A 22,473-nucleotide genomic window follows, 5' to 3' on the forward strand; every position below is an offset into this window, starting at 1 on the left:
CCACTGACCCTCCCATGAGATTTTACATGATCAAGTCCTTTACTTTTTCTTATCTCTTCAGAATGCTATTATCCCACTTACATTTGATTGAGCAGGGAGGAAATTTTCACGTCTGGACTTGTTGCTCAGGTATCAGGTTTTCTTTGCTGGAAGTTTCCAAGAGTCGCCCAGTGTTCTGCAAATCGCTGATGGAGTCTGCATGACATGTGGAAGTGATGAGAACACTTGTACGCAATGATTTGGATGGATGATCAATTTTGTTCACTGATTTTAACTGAATTCCTCAATTTACTGTTCGATATTTCGATGAATTAAGATGAAGCTGCTCTTCGTTCGACAGATGTGTTTTTATTGTTTTATGTTAGGGAGAGAGAATCATCCACTGGATAGTGAATTTCGTGGAAATGTAATTCACTGGTATCACTTGTCGGTTTACTGGACAGCGTGCTTAGATCCGCTCAACCGCATTTTAACATAGTTGTTCCATCCTTCTAATGTTGAACCGGGCGTTGGACACGCTAATGTGTGTGTAAGAGAGAGGGAGCTGTGTGGACAGAGAGAGGAAGAGAGAGAGAAAGAGAGAGAGAGAGAGAGAGAGCGCAGTCCAGGTTGGCGCAGGCACCGGTCCCGGAGAACGGAGCATTGTGCACGGTGGCAGCATGGCCTCGTCTCACGGGAGAAGCGACCTGCGCTTCGCGGACTGGATGGCAAGTTTACCGCAGAGCATGCACACTGTCCCGCTCGCCAACATGGCTATCCCCGGTAGGTTTGTTATTATGTCTTTTTATTTCCACCAGCCCCGTTAAATCACGCGTGGATAATGGCCATTTGTTTCCATCAGCGCGCGTCTGATCCCGGGCTAGTAAGGTGACAAAACATTGTTTTGTTGGGGGAAGTGGGGGGTTTAACACCGTGCCTTTGCAAACTTCTGTGTTTCACTTTGCCTTTAATTAAAGTCCATTGGGCAGAAATGGGCATGACTTTAACTGTGCATCACTAGAACAAAGGGTGAGACCTGTTGCGCAACAGGATATGTGCCATCTATTTGTTTCACTCCAGCTTGCCCGCGATGTACCTATAAATAGCACATGGGTGACATATAGCTTTTATTTATTCATTTTGCACCCGATGAGGGTACAAGAAGCAGAATTGCTGCTCTGTTTTGTGTTTGTAGCGGGGTGGTGCCCAAGAGGGGATGGGATGAGTTCTGTCGGTGCACTCAGATGATGATGGTGCTGATGATAGGAAATGAGCTGTTAGACCTTTAACCAATCAGTGCGCAGGTCTCTTTAACTCCATTCAAATTAAGACACTCTGGTTGTAAAGCCCAGCGCATATCTGGTCGATAGAAGGGCTTTTTTTTTTTTTTAGAGCCCATTAATTCACAAATATGTTATCTTACGATCAAGAACAGCTGTATACAGATCGTTCTTTCTTTTTTCCCCCCGCCTCACTGTCGTCTTGCTGCCTCTTGGTTGAACATGAACAATCGCTTGCTTTTTTTTTTTTTTTAACGGTTTGCATGTAGAATCATTTTTACATGCAGATGGATTAGTGCTCGGTGTCCAATGAGGCGTGGCATTTTTTTTTTTACCAGCAGTGGCCACATCTCTCAATAACACCTAAAAACCACACTCAATAATGCATTTCTTCATGCATTGAACCTGTCACCAGCAAAGGACAGAGCCAGCAATAACACACGTGCTTTACATGCAGATTAATCATAATTTCCCACACCAAAGTAGCGTGAGAACATGTTCTGTTTCATTTAATTAGGTGTCATTACTTCTCTGCAGCTCTGCTGCCCTTTGCCTGTCCTCCAATTGGACACGGGATTTGAAAAGGCTCACTTAGTCTGGCTTTTTGCGTTTGTTTGCACACACTTCATCATGTTTGCCAAGATAATTCTCAAAAATCCTCAGGATTTTATGAGAGCTTATTTTAGCAGGAACCACGTGTTCCTTTCAGTGTGCAGTTTTTGATTTCTTTCAAGAAGCTCATCTGACATCACTGTCTTTGGTTTCTTCTTCTTGGAATAAATAAGGCTTTGTTTGAAGCATGAACTGGAAAAAAAAATAATCTTTTGACCTTAGATTTAAATAATATCTTTGTAAGATGTGCTAATGCAGATTTTGCCATACTACTGATGACACCTATTCAATTACCCACTGCTTCTATGATCCAGGTCAAAACAATTTTTCCTCCCAAGAAACTCGAAAGGACGCCTGTCTGTGTTCCACGCATTGCACGGCAGTAGGCTTGTAAACGCCTTCTGTGTGATGTGGAAATTGTTTCTTTTGAGGTATCATGCTGCAGAAGGGATTTTTGCAGAGGAGGGAGAGAATGCCCTCCGTGTGGCTTTATGGCACAACAGATTCTCAGAGAAGCATCCGAGTTTGACTGGCACGCTGCAACAACTGTCAAATGATAGGTTGTACCTGCAAGGATCTGCTGGTGCTGTCTCACCCGACTTGTGTTATTCTAACCCTGAGAGCAGGTCTAAAGTTGCCATCGCCGTGGTGCAGGGAACATCCACCCCTGTCTGAATGATTTGCTGATTAAATGGTTCATCTGCTGGTTGCTCTTCTTGTGCTTCTTGCTGGTTTGTTTTAATTTTAAATAATCAATCTTGAAATGGCACACTCAAAAGATTAAGAGGTTAATAATAGGCAAATGGAAAATCACTTCAGTCGATAATTGAGCCTGAGGTGGTGGCTGTGGTGAGGCAGCAGCTAATCTCAAAGTGACCTAGCGCTGCGCACTATGCTACAGTGAGACTCGCTTTTTTATGTGAGCAGATATTGAAAGTAAACTGGATAAAATGCAACAAAAGAAAGACGCGTCAAGCTTATAGTCCACACATACGCTGATGAGGCATTACATTATGACTGCCTGTTTAATAGTGAACTGGTCCTTTCATTTGCTGCCAAATCAGCACTGATCCATAGACTTAAAACCTCAATAGACCTCCGAAGGTTTGCTGTGGCATCCGGTACCTAGATCTTGGCGGCAAATTCTTATGACCTCTTATCGTTGTGAGGTGGATCCTACAGATCCTTGACTGGACTGAAATCTGAGACAAGTTAGCCACCTTTAAATCCTTGTTTAAATTCTCACTTAATTCCCAAACTTTGATTTGCTTCAAAGCACTTTTTAAATGTATTTTGCTGAAAGAGGCCACAGTCATCAGAGAATACATTTCTCTGAAAGATTGCACATTTTCTGTGATGCTTAGAAAAGCGGTTTACGTCAAATTAACATTAGGATGGATGGCAGAATAAAAGTTTTCTCAGGAGAATATTGCCCAAACCATCATGCTGCCTCCACCAGTTTGTCTGGTTCCCATAATGCATTTGCAGGTAGAGGAAACACACCTGGTCGTCCACATAATTCATCAGGCTGCAGATCCGTTGCTCTTTGGTTTATTTCCAATCATTGATATTTTTGGTGGTAAACTTGAATCAGCAGAGACACCCTGCTGCATCAGGACCGACATTACCATGTGTTTTAGCTGCAGTTGCTTGTCTGTTGGATTGGATCATGCAGCCATTGCTTCGTACATGCATCAACAATCCTATGACCTTTATTGAAACTGATAGATTCTGACCACTGCAGACCAAGAACACTCAGGTTTTGTCACACACTAAAGTATGGTAGAACCAAACATTTATTTTAAGTCCGACTACTTAGGTCGCCCTCTGTTTTTGGAAATTGTTTGACTGAGGTTCACTTGACTTTTTCCTGGGTTTTGCCTCCTTTAGACAAAGATTTATTTTTGCAGTAACATTGGTTGTTCAAGGCTTCAGTATTTCATCTGACCGAGAAAAGCCGCTTGCTGCTAAAGAGAAAACACTCATTGCTGTTTTCTGTTGGATGCTCAGTATCAAATGCACTCTGTTTGAACTGTAAGTCATTCCTTTGTCTTCACACTCAGCGCCCGAGACGAGTTACATCACCAACTAGAGGCTTTTATGTTGTACACATCTAAACAATAGTAACCATCAGTGTGTAATATTAACACGTACAAACCAGACCTATCAAATTTTGAGCCATGAAGAAAAAAGAAAATAAAATAAAAAGTGTAACTTATTGACCACACTACATGCGAGACATGACCAACCTACTGTCTCCCACTAGCAATGAGTTACAGTATTCAGACCACAAAATGATAACATGACATTTCCCTGTCCTGTAATCAGCAAAGATGATTTTATGACATCTGTACATTTGATTTGATTTAATTAAGTGCTGTTAAGTGTTGTCAGTTGACCCATAATAATAAAGAGATTTAATGTGGTTAATCATGTTAGAGATGTGAGCTTAGTTCAGAAAGCTTATAGGTGATGAACTATGAAATATGTTTTCTTCATTTATTTTATGTTCTCCCAAATAAAGTCTTAATATATATATATATATATATCTAGGTAGGGCTGCTCAATTTATTGCAAATGTATAATTATTTCAAAATCACTATGTGCAATATTCATATTACTTTGGACTGTTTGTATTTTTTTCATTTTGCTGTCCCTGCATGCACGGTCAGTTTGAGGTGTTGCTGCAAGGTTACGGACTCGATTCAAGCGATTGTTGCCAGATCCAGAAGAAGTGATTGCAGCGAGTCAGTGACTCACTGCAATCTGTTGGGTTTCCATAGATAGAAAACTTTTTAACCAATTTGAGTAGCAAATAGAACTTTACTGCACTGTTTGAAAACTACAATAAATTTGGAATTTATCTACTTCATCTGTGTGATCGGATTAAAGGGACTTTTTTTTTGTAAAGTGCATTGAGACAATGTTGGAATTGGTGCTATGTAAGTAAACTGAGATCTATATAATCGAAATAATCTCTGAGCAAGTTTGCATCTGTTCCAGTTCAATAATATACTGCCAAAATATAAAGACCAAAATGGCAAAAAAGTGAAATGACCAACCATTCATAGAAAATTTGCTCTTTTGCAGCTGACTGAATGAACAGCTGACCTACAGCTTTTGTTTTATCATTGACTTTGTTTTTTTTTACTCCTCACTGCGAAACTCACTCTTTTTCCCGCATTATCAACTTCCACACTGAAGTAAAGAATAACGCTAATACTGCAACATATTGTGACGTGTAGATATTGTGCTTTCAGTTATTTGAAAAGGATTCAATTTTTCTCACTTTTACTGGCTAGTCTCTAATCAGGAGTGGTTAAGCATAAAATTGTGTATTTCCAGCGACTAGCCAATTTCTAAGTGCATTTTGTTTTGTGCTATTATTAAAAAAAATCTTCTAAAGCGTGTAGAACAAATTGAAACATAATCATTTAGTTCTAGGTTACAGAAAAGCTTTGGGAATCATGTTGCGTAATTTCCAGAATATGGTTAGGACAGTCCATAAATAAGAGTTTATTATTTTTGACTATAGGATTGGGTCCAACTGTTTCTAAAATAGCAGGATTTCTGCAGTGCCCAAAGACACCAGTGACTCATTTGTCACCTAGAGGAGAGTTGACTCATTGCTGTTGTGAAACTTGATTGAAAATGGGCCAGAAAAAAAATAGAAGGAGTTAGTGAGGAACAGCTTTTTCTAGGCACATCCATAAAAAAAGCAACACGATTTTCAGATTGGAAGATTTTGAGCAGCATCTATTGAGAACAGGTGCTATATATAATGTCAGCGAGGAGCATTAATATTGACCAATAATTTGTTATTTACATAATTCTGGTACTGAGCTTTTTTTTTAAGTAATATAAAATAAAATGCTGTGACTCATAACTTGACGCAGCAGCATTGGTTTTGTGTTATTTCTAACATCTTTACATATCTTTGTAAGCATTCTGCTGCTTTTCTGTTTCTCCCGTCTACCACTAACACTTTAGTGTTAGTAACAGTTGCAACTTTTGTCCAACCAGTAATTATGCATGGAACCATGCCTTCTCTGGCTTATAGAAATTCTAGAAAACTAAATGGCTCTCCAGTCCTACAAATGGCTGTCCAACTTAAAGTTGTAGTTGTGGCTGATGAAAGATGGGTCACATGAAGGAAAAGGGGCTTTAAATTTCTTTTTTTCCCTCAAGCTATTCAGTAGGGAACTGGGTAGGGCATTTTTCAGCAGCTATTACTGGATCTGTGAGGTGAATGCCACACACTCCCCGACTGCACATTATTCACTGAGTTGGTCAAGAATGATGTGCCAAAGATGTTATGAATTCGTTTCCCTTGAGTTTCATCACTTGCAGTGATTAGAAGGAAAATATGACACACCATAATGTGTCATATACGTGTGTGTGTGTGTGTGTGTGTGTGTGTGTGCGTGTGCGCGCGCGTGTGTGTGTGTCACGTCCAGCAGGTACATGCACAGTAAGTGTCTTCAAATACAGTTTTTGATATTTCAAAATTTAGATTTGTTGACGCCCAAAGGTCAAGTTGTAGGACTTTAAATCCCTTGAGTGGGTACGACCGCCTTCCCATAATCCTAATCTTTAGTTTATGTCACAGATTCCATGTCAAAAAGTGAGGACTCTGGCTTGGTCATTTCAAAATATTAATGTTATTTAAATTCAGAAGACACATGTTTCCAAAAATAAAGGAATAATTGAAAAGCTATGTATGCCGGTGGTGTGAATAACTTGGATAACAGAATGTGCCTCGAAAACAGAAATTGCATAATGAAATAAATTATGGATGTCGGCTGACAAAGGAGTTGATATAGAGATCAGACTGTATACAACGGTCTAAAAGCAGTGGGATTTACATATAGAAAAGCTAAGCACACCACAGCTGCCATGGACTGTAGATGATTGGATGAAGGTGGCATTTTGAGATGAATTCAGGATCTGCACCAGCCAAGAATGTGATTCTGCAGCTATCTCAATAAAACATGTCCAGATGTCCTCAGTACAGTTGCATATATTGACATGTTTGACACTTTTTTCATTTTATTTATCGAAACCAGGCTGGCTGAGATTAGAATACAATATCAGACCAATAATAATAAAAAAGGATCTTTGATGAATAGTGAATAGTTGTTTTATGCCTAACTAGAGGTATTCTTTTAAAAGGTATTTTAATCCGAAAATTGAGCCTCATCGAAACACACATTCAGATTTATTGAATATGACTGGAAATTTGTCAAAGTCAAAATTTAACATAATTAATAACCATAGCACTTGTATTTTTTTCTTACTAAGGTAATACAACAGAAAACATTTCCCTTGGAATGGTTTTATTTTATTTAATTAGAGAAATATTAGAATATTTCTTTCTATGTTTTTTCTCTTTCTAAAAAATATAGTGGATTTGTTTTTATTAAAATTTCACATTTAAATAGCTTTTTGGGGTATCCAACAATTAAAATGTTATTTTTGTCATTTTATTTCTAATATCACTGCCCCTATATACTATAATGTGGACACTAACGTTAAAACTGCACCAATCTCCTCTGTTCTGATGTACGTTTAAAACTTTTTAGAATTTCTGAGTTCCTTAGATATTTTTCTGACAAAAACTGGAGGTTTTATAATGATTTCCATGTATGATTCTTCTACTTCTGCATTTGCCTATAATTCAGTTCAGATCAGAAGGACCAATAAATCTAATTTTACATATTTTTGCCAGAAATTGAATCATACTATAAACACACAGGAATAGAATAGAATAGAATAGAATAGAATAGAATAGAATAGAATAGAATAAAATGCTAATGTGATAAGATCATGGGAAAGCAGCACTCATGAATGACAGTAATACTACATGGATCTCAGAAGGTGAAATATAGGTGAGAGGATTAGAGACCTGTAGGTTAAATTAATCTTTTCCATAAAAATTTCCTGTACTGCATCCTGTCACTTTCCATTTCCTTCTCACTTTCTCTTCTTCTCTCCTGTCCTCGGCATCCAAAAATAGATCTGAAAAGGTTTCATGGTGAGCTGAAATGCTTTTTCTCTCTCAAAAACCCCCGGATTCGAACCAGCAGTGGTCCTTTCTGAATGCGCCGCTCTCATGCAGGGAGAATCACTCATTTAATTCCAGTCAATTTTCAAGACAACGCTGCCATCATAATCATCAATAAGTCTTTTCTCAGCCGGTTTCAGCTTTACTTTTCTGCTTTCTGTTCTTCGGCTCTTTCCCTCATGTTCCAGTGTGGACATGACATCTTCATGTCTACACCTGACATGTGATTGCATGGCCGACTGTCAGAAGAAAATGGTTCTCACTGCTTCCACAGTCTGTTCTGCTGTCAGACTGGTATGAAATCCATGTAGTGTTTAAGACAAGACAGGTTTCTCTGAGTCTTTTTTTATTACATCACTTTTTATGTTTAGCATTTATTGTTGAATAGAAGCCCTAAGAGGCCCCATTTACAGCCCTAAGAACACAGAAATGCCATGTGATACAAAAACGGAACTATTCCGGGAACATAAAATAAGTAATTGCATCACCATGAAAATACAATTCCTTTGGTGACCAACGTGGTGGCAGGACCATGCTGTAGGTACGTAACGGGAACAGGGAAGCTGGTCTGAGGTGAGGGGAAGATGGACAGAAAGACTTGAAAGTTTATAACCTCATGGATAAGACTTGAAACTGAGGAGGAGGTCCATCTTCCACCAAGACAGCTCTAAACCTACACTCATAATTACAACACAGTTGTTTAGATCAAAACATATTCATGTGATACAATAGTTCAGCCAAAGTCCAGACCACAATCCAATTTAGAATATGTGGCAAAATTTCACAAAAGCTCTTCGTCCAGCTTGACAAAGCACACGCTTTTCCAGAGAAGAGTCTCCAGATGTACAAAGGTGGCAGAGACAAATCCCCAAATCTTTAATTGCAGTGTGACATATTTCTGTAACATCTGGACTCATAGATACACTTCTGACTACTCAGGTTTTTGTTTGTAAAAGACGTTCAAATTGTTTTAGACTTTTGCAGTTATGTATTATTTTGTTTGGTCTGTTAAATAACTACATGTGTTAATAAGTTCGAGGTCTATGAATGCTCTTGCATAGACCTTGAACAACATACTCAGATCTCATGTACATCTCAATATATTATTCAGTCACACTGTTCGACGTGTTTTGTTCTTTTCCTTAGTATAACTAGAAATTATATTTTATCCGATATTTGTGAATAAAGGATCTAAAATGTTGATAAGAATTCAAAGTCTGCTGATATTTCAGGATCCATTGTGAGCAGGATTTACTGTTTTTGCTGTAATTGTTGTCATTCGAAGTTTGCAAAAAGCAACATTAAACTGAAGCAAACGGCATTAAACAGTAGTTTTTAGAAGAATTAAATGTGACCTCTATCATTTATTTTAACACATTTCGATAAATCTTTTAGGTGTGAGACATACATTTTCATCATACATATTTAAAGCATTTTTCTCAGCACTCCACAAACAAACCTTATTTCTTTTTTTGTCTTAGAAGCTCAGATTTAAAATAAATCCCAAGAGTTGTAATCTTGCTGAAAAGTCAAGGGACTTATAACTTTGATATTTTTTTTCATATGCTATGTATGTTTTCTTTAGTATGCTATCACAAAAATGTTTAGATCGCCTGGAGTCCTCCTAAAAACATTATCAACCGAATGAATCCTTGATTTTTAAACTTTATATAGCAATTAATGTAATGCAGGTTTGCTTTTAGTCCAGAATGATCAAGTTTGGAAGCCCCAATCTCATATGAGATGGTTTCTATCAGCAATGTTTGATTAATCACAGTTCTTACTTTCCGTTTTAAAGAATGTGGCAGAAAAATCTTTTTCCACCCCCCAAGTGGCTTCCTACTGAGATGTGGATAGACATTTTCCAAAGTCCACTACTGATTAGTTAATCAGCTCCTCTTGACAACTCCTTCCCCAGAAGCTGCAGGCTCCCAGTGCAGCTGAGCACAGAGACTCAGACAGAAAGAGATGCAAACCAAATATAGAGCTAGGAAAAAAAGATGCACCGCTGAGTCAGAATGGTGGCCTCAGAATGCTTTTAAGATTTGGTGGCAATAAATGCATGTGCTTTGTTCTGTTTTTTTTTTTTATCTTAGCGTAAATTTCTTGAAAAGCTATTTGTTATTTTCCTTTCACACCTCTGACTCACTGAGGGCAGAGGCACAAAGCTGTTAGCATTCGCCAAATGTTTGCAAACTTCATTTTGAAAGACACAAAGGTAGATCTGATTTTCCCAGCATAAATAACTCTATGCTATGCTGTTGCAGTTTCCCAACATTTAACTGAGGCTTTAAGGTTAAAACCGGTTTGTGCTTCTGAATATTTATGAAAGGTTCAGCCATTCTTGTTGTCATCCTCCAAAACAAAAACTCTTTGCTTTTGCAGACTGGGTGGGGGGTGGGGGGAAATCTGGAGTTTTTTGGGCTTTTTTGCGCAACTAAAAATCCTTCCACGGTAAATGATTATTCTGGTTAAATCAGTCGCTTTTGAGCTGAGATTTTACCTTCAGATGAGCTGAGTAATATAGAAATGAAGCGTCATGAACAGAACTCCAAGTGGATTCCTTATGCGGGCCAACAGTGTGGCTATGGACCAGTAACATAGGCTCTCTCTTCTCCAGTTCCACGTTTGTGTTCTAACCTGGGAAAACTGGCTTGTCCAAGTGGTGTGACAACTTCTACATATCTCCCTCCCTTTTTCAACTCTGTTAAAATTTGTGCATTATAACTCAGAATTGTAGTTATTGAAACCTTTTGTTTAAATAACTGAGAGCCACATTTGTTTTCCTTTTTCCCTGTCACATTGTGTGTGGAATTAGTTTTTTGTGGTATAAGTGACCTTTATTCACTAGTAGATGGACAGCAAGAGGCTGAGAATCGAACCGGTTGAGAGCTGCAGCCTTTGCATATGGAGCCCTGCTATTTTACTCAACCATGTGGTTCAGAATTTTGATATTTTATTGGATAAATTATGAGACTAAGTGATTTTTCATTTTACGTGCTTTGATGCTGATTATTGTAGCATATCAGATGCTAATGATGTTATTTGCTTCCAGCTTCCATTTAATATATAAAGAAAAAAATATCACGCTGAAAAGATTTTTGAATTATGATATATGTAAAGAAGCAAAACTTCCTGTGCCAAAAAGGGAAAGACAAAAACAAAACAAAGCAAAATAAAAAAATAAAAAAAATCCAGCGGTGCAGCTGCTGCAGCTGGTTAAGGTCACGGCGTGTTACACTGTGACCCTAACGGTGCGGCTCAGCCAGCAGTGATGCAGTTAGCTCCACCGCCCCAGGATTCAGCTGTCCACCCTGCTTATGGTCATTCTCTGAGCTGGCTGTGAAGACCTGGCTCTGGTTCGTGTAGATGGTTGAAGGTCAGTTCGGGCTGCATGTCAGCTTGTTGATGGAAGGGGTGGGTGGTCCTTCAGTGTGCCTAAAAAGCAAGGAATGGGATTTTGTGGCAGGAGTGATTGCAATGGCAAGGACAGGGCCTACTAACATGTACAATTATCACAACATATTTACCTTGTCAAGCTGGCATGGGAGGACATAACTTCCATGTTTAATAACTGGAATTAACTTTTTGACATATTTTAAATAAATGCAAAGATCTCAGTTTTTCTGTATTTTCACCTTCAGACAGCGTCTAGCCTTCATATCTCCACTTTTAGATTTTTTTTTAGTTTTTTTTTTTTGTTGAAACTAGGATGATCGAGGAAATAGAGTTTATTGCTTGTTTCACGTAAACCACTTTGAACTGCCTTGTTGCTGAAATGCACTGTACAAATTAACTTAATTTATACCATTATAATGTCCTTATTTGCTTACTATTAAACACTTAACATCCAAAATTGTCCACCTGCTTGACAGTCAAAGTAAAATAGCCCTTGTTGTACCATACTTGAGTTCAAACCAAACGATTATAAGGGCCACAGCTAAGTGCAAGTGAGCCATGGAAATAGGAAAAGATAAAATGTTTATCAAAAAAGTTGGGAAATATAATGGATGAAAAGTATTATTGTTACCATTCACAGATTTTCTTCATTTGATTGAAGTTTTCAGAGTTCATGGTGCTATTATTCAGCTACTTGTTGCCATGGCACCCTGGTACATTACTTTACTGACCCCTTTCTTGCCAGCTGGCTTTCACCAGGAATAAAACCTGAAACTGACAGTGCCTTAATGCAGACTCGTGTTTGTGTTCTCCTTTAGGTTCTCACGACTCCTTCAGTTTCTACATTGATGAGGCATCCCCAGTGGGCCCCGAGCAGCCAGAGACAGTGCAGAACTTTGTGTCTGTTTTTGGTACAGTAGCCAAGAAGCTAATGAGGAAATGGTTGGCCACGCAGACTATGAACTTCACTAGCCAGCTGGAGGCCGGGATCCGTTTCTTTGACCTGCGCATCTCCACCAAGCCCCGTGACCCCGACAACGAGCTGTACTTCGCCCACGGGCTCTTCAGTGCCACGGTCAGCAGAGAAGCACACAGCTCTGATGTTTTTTTTGATGCAATGACTTTTTGGTGATACTTGTGGTTGCTAAGTGATGTTATTTCATTTCCTTGCACGTGGCAGTTTATTTAACTGTATGCTCGAGTGCAGACTGAGAGCCTAATTGTGCAAGGTACTTCAAGAGGTTCAAGTGGAAAGTCAAAGCTTTTTATGCATTTAGATTTTGGTGTCAGAATGTCAGTAGACGGATTTCTTATTAGTGGTGATTTTCATGTGTCTGTTTTCAGGTCCGTGAGGGTTTAGAGCAGATCACCAGCTTCCTATCAGCACATGCCAAAGAAGTCGTTTTCCTGGACTTCAACCACTTCTACGGTGTGCAGAACCTGCACCATGAAAAGCTGGTGGCCATGCTGAAAGAAGTTTTTGGAGAAAAACTCTGCCCAGTGGTTTTTGCTCAAGAGGTATAAATGCATCTATATTTCAACAATGCAGCCCCCTGTAATTTATTTCAAGAGTTTTGTAACTTTAACAACTTGTGTCCATGAGGATATAAACTTTTTGTGAGAGGTCTCAGCCCAGCACTGCACAGAAGACTCTTTACGTTTTTATCCACACTTTGATGATTGTCATTTCTTTAATGATAGTTTTTTCTTTTTATCTTTTATGAACATTCCATTTTTAGTCGGTTTCATTTTTCAGAAGGTTTTATTTTCAGTATACTCGTAATCATTTTGCAGCCTGACTTGTACTAAAGCACCTTCTCTCCCCGTCTTTCTGGCTTATCACATGTAGAAGATACTCTAATAAACCATTGCTTTGACATCTTCTTATCTCACAGTCACTCTCTTATCACAGTGGGCTCCAATAAAGATTTCAGTCTTGATTTTGTCATGGTGAATTGGGTGACGTGCAGCTGGAATGTCAAAGACTTTTCTCTCTTCACTTCTCCATATCTTAGCCGTTGCCAGAACTGTACTCATCTGAGATCTCAGAGGTTTTTCCTGGAATCTGCTGCAGCCATTACCCCAGTTTGGAGATCACCACTGAGTCCTTGACATTTCATAGCTTTTTTGTTTGCTATTTGAACCTATGGCATTTTTTTTTCTGCTTCTCATATTACCTTGCTATTACTCTTAATCATTTCGATCTGTGATTCTCTGCTCTGTTTCGTCCCTCACCAAAAAGTCTGATCAGCTAGTCATTTCTTGTTTCTCAGGCTGAAAGTCCCACAGTAGCAATGGTAGTTCAGATAGCCTCCCTCTGGATCTGATACCAATACTTTTATTTTTACAAGTGGATTAAAAAGGTCACATTTCAAATCTGTTTTAAGGAATCTGTGAGTATATGTCAAAGTGAGTAAAATAGCTCAGTCCCTGTTTGAATTGTCTTTAAATTTCGGTTTCCGTATTGGTCTCCGATGCATTGAGCTTTTTACAAAAATGTCAGGTTTTTGTTAACAACATCTCCCTTCAGTGTAGAATATTACAGTTCAAGGGAACCAGTATCATTAGATTTTATTGGAAATGACCAAAAGTAGTTACATATCTCATAAAACAAATAAAATGGCCCTATTATGGCCATTTGCCAACTTATGTATCAAATACTAACTTTCTCTAGCTTTACCCTAAAGCCATTTTTCTCACAGTGCCTAAATTATAAGAAAACAGGGTGCAGTCGCTCCCAATGGGCTGGATGTACAAGTAAGCTAATTGTGAGACTACTCACCCTGTAGTGAGTAGTCTCACTACTCTAAATAAATAGAGGCTGGACCTCTATTTATTTAGATCTGTGTCTTTAAAAGGAGATTAATATTTATGCAATTATTTATTTTATGTCAAATATTTTCTTATTTAGATGTCATTTTGTATAAATCAGTTTTCTCTTTGACATGTTTTTTTGTCTACATTTTTTTTTAAAAAGACACATTATACATCATGATGGATTTGGGTAAAAAGGGTAAAGCATTCAAGGCACTGCATATATCAAAGCACTGCACAACCTTTCTGTCATCTTGCGCTCCTCTGATCTTGATTCTGCCAATATCGTCTTCTCTATTGCACACAAATGAAATAAAACATGCAGATTAATGTATTTTTCCAGTCAAATTAAATGAAACCGAGACCCGCGATATTCAATTTTTCAATTGTTTGGATGCTTCTTTATGCACAATTGATCTGGTTGAACTCACAGTAGAGGAGGGTTCATTACTCATTAAATGATCTGTTATCCTGTAATTCCCCGCCTATACACAGGTGACTCTGAAGTATCTTTGGGAGAAGGAGTACCAGGTGCTTGTCTTCTACCACCACCCCATGGCCCTGGAGGTTCCCTTCCTGTGGCCCGGCCAGATGATGCCTGCTCCGTGGGCCAACACCACCGACCCAGAGAAGCTCGTCCAGTTTCTCCAGGCGTCTGTAACTGACCGCAGGTTTGCAAACAGCATTTATTTCAATAACCAACTCTCATACGATTCTGATCAGAAGTTTACATACACATGTTCTTTTCTTCTGCAGGAGGAAGGGGACGTTCTTCGTCTCCCAGGTGGTTCTCACACCAAAGGCAAGTACTGTGATGAAGGGCGTGGCCAGCGGACTGAGGGAGACGATAACGGAAAGGTATTTATTCCAGAGAGGCCAAAAAAAATAAAAAAAACCCAACAAAAACATTGTTACGCTTGTTTTCAGCATAACGATAGGGCATGCAAATCATGCAGAGTTTACACCAATTAGGAAAAAGAGCAACAACCATCTGGGACCAAAACTGCTGCTACACCTCAAGCGCCAGCGGTCTCTGAGGTGGCATAATTTACCCATAACAACTCACGGTGTGGACACGCAGAGATAGAAATACGTGAGCCGTTGTGGCATTAAATAACTTAATCAGCATGTGTGTTGGGTTTTTACAAATGTCCCCCAGCATTTGGCCGTGACCTCATTTGAGCTGGTTTGTTGGCTTTAAAAGTAACAAAACCATTGCTTTTTTTTTTTTCTCTTTGTTCTCTGTGTACCTCCCCCATGTTGCAGGACTCATTTTCTAGGCTTATCCCCAACTTTGTCTGTGTTTCACTCCATCTTAATGTCACCAGCTTGTTAAAAGCTTTGGCACCAAAACCATCAATTTTCCTGGTATGAATTATTCATTTGATAATTCCTCTATCAGCCATTCTCACCAGGCAGTCAGCTGCAGACATCCTTCAAAGTTCCAAGCATTCATTGCACAACACTCACAAATCAGTAGAGGACTCTGCAATGCAAGAAAACAGTCGTGCATGAGATGGGGTGTGGGGAGGGAGAAAAATCCTAGAATTTGGTGGGGGCGGGGGGCACGTGGAGTGAGGTATCTGCAAAGATAACGTCCTCCCCTGTTGCTCGATATTCATGAACATGTCCGACAAGAGCTCAGAGTGCACTTCTCATAGCCCGACACCAGCTGTGAGAAGGACACAGCCAAACATCACACGCTGTGTTAAAAAAGTCTTTTATCACAGCTCGTTTTTCCGTACACAAAACTGTGTTTTATCCCTTTCTCTGACAAACAATACTGTACCATGTCAACGGTACAATACCATAAACTCCCAGGGGAGGGGGGGGAGAGGAGGAGGATTTAAACAATTAATACTGATAGAGAAACATTTACCTGAAGCATCTGCCCTTTTTTCCCCCTAACATGCTATCGTATGTGTGTCTTTTGTTTGTTTCTGTTCTCCTTCTCAGGGCGTTACCGGGCATGATGCAGTGGATCAGATCTCAAAGACCCGGGGAGAATGGCATCAACATTATTACAGCCGATTTTGTCGAGCTCGGTGAATTCATCAGCGCCGTCATCAGCCTCAACTATCATCACCTGAATGAAGACGAAGATGACGACGCAACCTGAGAGCCCACGTTGGGACACCAGAGAGCGCAGCTGCCACCACCGGATGACGGGTGTTCTGGGCTCTGCTCTCAATCTACGCTCTTTGGCATTTATTTCAGGAGGGAAGCGATGTTGCGGCTCCTTTCTCTTTATTTAGGGCTATAGTGGACTGAGAGACCAGGGAGGATGGAGAAGAGACCAAGATTAGGCTGGTGGAAAAAATACACTGATGTTTGGTTGGAGCACCATGAGAATGAGGTTAATTTGTTTCCTATTTTTGGGATCAAGACCTTTTTTTATTTCCAGATTTAGTGGTTATTTAAGTTACTCCCTCAGCTGTAAAAATATCTGCTTTTCCCTCAAATATACCGTCTTCAGGCTCGCAACCCCGTCTAACACAGGTTTTCAGAGCATAATTACCTTCAACTGATTTTACTTTTACATCCGTCTTGATATTCTAGTGATAATAACAGTTTTGCCACAGGGTGTTTTAAATAAATATGTGTAACTGAAATCGTTGGCTCGTAAATTGTAGCTAGCTCTCGTATGTCCCGTTTGAAAAATCAGTCCAAGTGCAGTCTTTTTATTTATTTATTTTTTGGTTATTTTTCAGACAATATGCATCCCCTTTCATGTCACTCACTGCATGTGTTTTTCAAACACTCCTCCTGAAGTTTGGCTGCAGAGTGTCATAAAAATGTGGTGTTCCGGTGTGTTTATTCATTACACTGACAAGAAAATCATTTCCATATTTGTCCTCCAGCAGTAATCTCTCATTGAGGTTTTTACTCAGTAGCGATATGCACTGTAGTTGGAATTACAGCCGAGACATTTATCATCAGGCAGCTGTGGATTGATTGATTAAAACCGTGGATTCGCTCATTTATAACCACACAGGAAGAGAGAGCCAGAGAGCAGCTTGGCTAACAGGGGAATAATATCTATGCTGTCGGTGCAGATATATTTTCTCCATCTGCATTTGACAATAATTTCCCCATTTTCATAACAAGCATCTACTTGCTCTGTTAGAAATGCACTTAGATGCACTTATTCCCTCATTTCTAATGGTCAAAACATCCAACTGTTTGTTCTACAACATGGTGGATTCTAAGTTGCGATAGCCAAGTGTAAATGATTATATTTTGGTACATGACTGTACCCACAGTCTGCCTTTTTTTTGGGACTAACTTGACCCTTGTATGTTTGTTTGTGTTCATTTCTGTACCGCAGCACGTGAGTCACTGTGAGATGTTCTCCTTCATAATAACAGGGGACAACACTTCTTAGCAGGCACTTAGCAACTTAATTCAAGTCAGAAAATTATAAACGTGTTAGATTAAGCAGTCCAAATGTGGCCACTGTGCTTTACGATGAGTTTAATTTACAGAATTTTGTGTCACAGATTGATGGTTAATAAAAAATGGTAGTTATGAAGCTCAGTAAAATACACTACACCTTATCAGGATTACATGCACTCACCAATAACATTCCAAACATCTATAATATACCTATATCCCTTGAAAATGACTGATGTTTTGTTCCAGCTGTAGTTTCTGCAGTTCAGCTTTAATATGCTTCTCCAGCAAGCATTAACTCTGTTAAAAGGATAGTGCAGATTTTTTAAAAAGTTACTTTAAGTAAAGTTATCATCAGTAATGATACACTATGTAGGCAAACACTATACTGCAGTGAGCTTGTTAGAAAAATTATGAAATCTGCAGTGCGGTGGCAGCTGACAGCTAGCCAGACAGACCCTTCTTTTAGTTATTTTAGCAATTTAAAATGACTCATACTGAAACAGAGGATATCCATAGGATTACTGTATATTAGCGGTCTACTGTATTGCAAGCCAAAGTTGTGAAGTTTGTAGATGTTTTGTCTGCTGAACATCTGCAGCTGCTGGCTGCATCTGCTGCCTCGGAGTCTGAACCATGTCTTTAAGAAAGCTACTATAAAGTTCTGACAACACATCACTTAAAACTCACGGAAATCATCTGTCACATACAGCTACAGTCGTAAAAAAAAAAAAAAAAACTGGCATCTTGATCCTGATGACAATTTTAAGATGAGATTATGGAATCTCATAATCTCATTTTAAAAATAAAGTTATTTTAACTTTTTTTCTCTACTTTAACATTTCTTGTTGATAATTTACTTAACGCATTTCAGAGTGGTTTCAGTTAATCTCAGGCAAAACAAAGCTACAGAAAACATTTTTCTAACCCTTTTGCTTTAAATTTCACACAATTTAAACGCTAGAGTTGCTTTACACATACTTAATTGCCTAAGCTGACAACAAACAGTCCGGGAATGTTTGAGACGAGTTGCATATCACATATGCAAGTCAACTGAATGACTAATTGGTGCGTCATTCAGTGCGGTAAAATCTGACATAAAAAGTTCTTCCGCTGCTATAATAACTTTAAATTACACGTGCAGAGAAGGACAAATGGACACGGCAACAATCTCACGTTTACTATGGACACCAATGTAAAGGGTAAAAAACATTCACCTTGTTGAAATCCCAGGTTTTCAAGATCAACAAATTAATATCCATACCACACAGTGTTGCATTGTAATAACATACTTGAAGACAGACCATAGTTTTTCAAAATTGACTGTGCAAAACTAATTTGTAATGAGTAACCCAACCACAGGTGTAATGGTTAGGTTGGGACGTCCCTACAGCTACAACATCTCCAGGGTTTTACACAATATGCAGGAAAATAATCATATTTCTTTTCTTTTAACATGATTAAATGCCATGGGAATGTGAACTCTTCTGGAAAAGGATGTAAGGATATTCTGGTAAAGTTTGGTATTTAAAAAATTTTTGTCAGCTTGAATTGCTGAATGTACGTTTTGTGAGTAAATGTATCATTTCTTAAGAAGTCTCTTCTGAGTGACAGAGTTTCAGCCTGACATGTTAGTAGTATCTGCTCCAACACTTTCACTTCTGTGTGGTTCTGAGTTATGTCAGACATTTTATATTGTGGAACGTTTCTACATTCTGTAACTGCAGAAAATGTGCAAATTACTAAAGCATTCTCCTATAACCGGTATCTTAACTGAGCTGCTGTTAATTTTCAAATCTCTTTCGTCCTTCACTTTGTGCATGAATGAAAAGCTTCTAGAGTTCATCAGGTTTCTTTCCATCTACATCGATTTCTACATTATTACCCTGAAGAGCACGTGGTCATTTTAACTGTAAATGTTTCTATCCTTTAAAGTGAAAATCTAATAATTTTTACTTATTGCACTGCCAAAATCCCCACTGAAGAGAAGGTTGCAGATTGTGTTGTAAGGACATTTGTGTCTTCCCTTGGTCCAAACTGTTGTCATTGCACTTGTTTTTTGATGTGCAAAGAGTCCTTTGGTGTTGTAAAAATCCAAACCATGTTGCTCAAATTAAAGTGACTCTGTTCTGTGTGGAAAATGGCCAATCAAATAAAGCTTCTATGCCTTTGGGTGAAGTGTCATTCTGTGAGCGGTTTGCTGAGTGCTAGCTGTTCGCTTGCTTGGTTAACTCCTTGACTGAAAAGATTATTATGTTAACAAGCACAAGAAGGCTGCAATTTAATTTAATGAACAAATTGCAGTTACTCAGGACCTGATGCAGACTTCCTTTCAGCTTTTAAGCAAGCATGGCAGCATTTCCCTCACTGTTGTTTGTGCAGAAAAGCATCCGAAAACTATCTTGTTTCCAGGGAGATGAGCACAGAGAGAGGGTGGGCAGCGGCACCTAGTGTGACCTTGCTGAGGTTGTGTTTCAGCGTCAGACTTTCAGCAGCCAGGTGGTGAAGAAGAAACAATAGCTCAGTGTTGTTCTTTTTTGTGTGCATATTTTTAACAACAAATTTTAGTTCTCTACTCATCTTATTCTGACTCACTAAACTGCTTTGCAGAACAAATCACAGACTGGAAGTTTTAGCATCTCATCACTAAATATGCAAAGCTTCCCAATGTGTCGGCATTATAAATAGTTGTTTTCACAAAATTTTCTAGATTTAATTTCTCTTTTTGTTGTTCACACAATTTTTGGTTGGTGTTCACTATTGTTTTTTTTGTTTTGTTTTGTTTTGTTTTTTTTTTCTGCAGGTCAATAATATAATAAAACCATCAGGGGAAAAAAAAAAAAAACAACAAGCTAGCAAAATTTCTGTAACACCGCTGTCGAGGTTCTGCACAAATGGCTGCTTGCCGAAAAAAGATGAGAAAATGCAAATGATTTGTTTAAGAGCGTGTGCATGTTAAAATGTCTGTCTTTCTCTGTCACGCTCACACAGCAGTGAAGAGGAGGTAGAGGTGTGGGAGGCAGAGATGGATGATGGCATTCAGACAGTTTAAAGAGGGGCAGTGGCGAGATGTGCAGTTTCATAAAAGTTTGGAGTATGTGGAGGAGGAGCAGTAATTTTTCCAGGCACTTCTGTCTCTACTTGTTAAGGTACATGTGTGCACAGGGTGACAGCTGCTCTGTCTACAATGTAGGAAAGCATTTCATTGTTTTTTGCTTACATAAACCATAACCTGCCATACATGACCTATTTGGGTGTATTTCAATACCTCTAAAATGCTGACCACTCTAAACCCCTTCACCCTCACCGCTCTTAAGAGGATTTGGCAGGTACAGATAATGGACGGATAAACAATTGGATACAACCATGGCAGGTTACATAAATATGCAACAAAATATAGAATTAACCATAAATAAAAACATGAAAATGCCAGTCTGCTACATAAAGAGGAGAAAGAGGAAACACTGAATGATTGCTTCAGTCATCGTCTTCTTTCCAAAAGAGCCACATATCAGAAGAAGTCACAAGTAACAAGATCTCATCAAAGAAACAGCAAAACTCACAGTGCTGGAAAGAATAAGTAAATTGTTTGGCAGAAAAATTTCACATTGCAAAAATGTAAAAGTTTCCAGGTTAAAACAACAAACATTTATGTGACTGTAAGGGAAAATGATGAATGACTTTCAAAATACTTGCTTAATTAGTAAATTGAAGGAAGGTGTGTGTAATTTAAACTCACAATAAGCACAGCTGCTCTATGAAGGCCTTTGTGGTTTGTTGGAGAACAATAGTGAACAACGGCAGCATGAACCAAATAACACACTGGACAGATCAGAAGTGAAGTTGTAGGGGAAATTAAAGCAAAGTTATTTAAAAATCAATTTCCAGATCTTTCAACATGTCATAGAACACAACTGTAAACCTGAAAAAAAAAAAAAACAAGAGCAACAAAAAACCCCACCATCCTTATTGTGAAAAATACCAGTGGCAGCAACATGCTGATGAGGTGCTTTTCTTTAACAGTGACACAGAAACTGGTCTGAGTTTTTTGGGAAATGGATGGAGGTCATCTAAAGGCAATACTGAAAGGCAACAGGTTAGAGGATGGGGTAAATGTTCACCAGTAGCGTGACACAGAGCATACAGCCCGAGTTACAGTGAAATGGTTTAGATTAAAACATGTTTGAGATGGCTAAATCAAAGTCCAGACCTACATTCAAGCCCAAAAGCCTAATAATGAAGGTCAGGAAAAGATGATGAGGCAGAAGACTGCAGGAGAGATGTTTTGAAAAGCCAGTCTGAAAAGCACAAAATTAAATCTAAACATATATAATGAATATACTGATAATTATTAACCCAACAGAAGAAAAAAATAATCAACACTATTTAAAGTAGGGTTAGGGTAAACAGATCTTGTATAGTGAACATACAAATAAATTTATAGAAATATGTTTCTGCACAAAAGCAGCTGAAATTTCCAAATATGAGTTTTGATCCTTGAGAAGTAAAACTTCTAGGGCAGATGGCGGTCAAAGATGGCCTTCTGCATATGATCAACCCACAGAGAAAGAACTAATGGAGGGCACGCTCTGGTGGCCTCTTGTCTGAACTGTTGGAAGCGCTGTTCTAGCTGGAGGCTTTGGAAATTAGCCTGCTGTTGTACATTTGCTAAGTCATGCAGCACTTGGAGCGGGCGGGGTAAGATTAGAAATAAAGGAATAATGTTTGCAACAAATATTTCAGTAGATGCAGAGAATAGCCATGACTCTGGCTATGATTATCTTGAATTTTCACCATGACCGGAGCTTGAAATACACTAAAAGAAAAAAATAACTTTAAATAAATAAATAAATAAATAAATACTTGTCCTTGCCTTCAGCAGGACCAAGCCTATCGTTTTCATAACAACAGAAACAGTTTATTTTTGGGGCT

General features: G+C 38.7%; 1 protein-coding gene across 1 annotated transcript; it reads left to right on the plus strand.

Annotated features, from left to right (window-relative positions):
- Positions 1-429: 429 nt before the first annotated feature.
- Positions 430-17,108, plus strand: plcxd3 (phosphatidylinositol-specific phospholipase C, X domain containing 3). The gene is made up of 6 exons (XM_007557596.2): positions 430-762; positions 12,153-12,409; positions 12,679-12,852; positions 14,644-14,819; positions 14,905-15,006; positions 16,105-17,108. The coding sequence occupies exons 1-6, from the start codon at positions 660-662 to the stop codon at positions 16,265-16,267; spliced, it is 975 nt and encodes a 324-aa protein (XP_007557658.1). The 5' UTR covers positions 430-659; the 3' UTR covers positions 16,268-17,108.
- The last annotated feature ends 5,365 nt before the right edge of the window (positions 17,109-22,473 follow it).

This window comes from Poecilia formosa, unplaced genomic scaffold, assembly GCF_000485575.1.
Source record: "Poecilia formosa unplaced genomic scaffold, Poecilia_formosa-5.1.2 Scaffold89, whole genome shotgun sequence".
Classification (NCBI taxonomy): Eukaryota; Metazoa; Chordata; class Actinopteri; order Cyprinodontiformes; family Poeciliidae; genus Poecilia; species Poecilia formosa.

Excerpts from the sequence above, each read along its gene's own strand:
- plcxd3 (XM_007557596.2), top strand. The coding sequence starts at position 660 with ATGGCCTCGTCTCACGGGAGAAGCGACCTGCGCTTCGCGGACTGGATG. Across the intron at positions 12,853-14,643 it reads CAGTGGTTTTTGCTCAAGAG|GTGACTCTGAAGTATCTTTG; the intron begins GTATAAATGCAT and ends GCCTATACACAG. Across the intron at positions 15,007-16,104 it reads AGGGAGACGATAACGGAAAG|GGCGTTACCGGGCATGATGC; the intron begins GTATTTATTCCA and ends TCTCCTTCTCAG.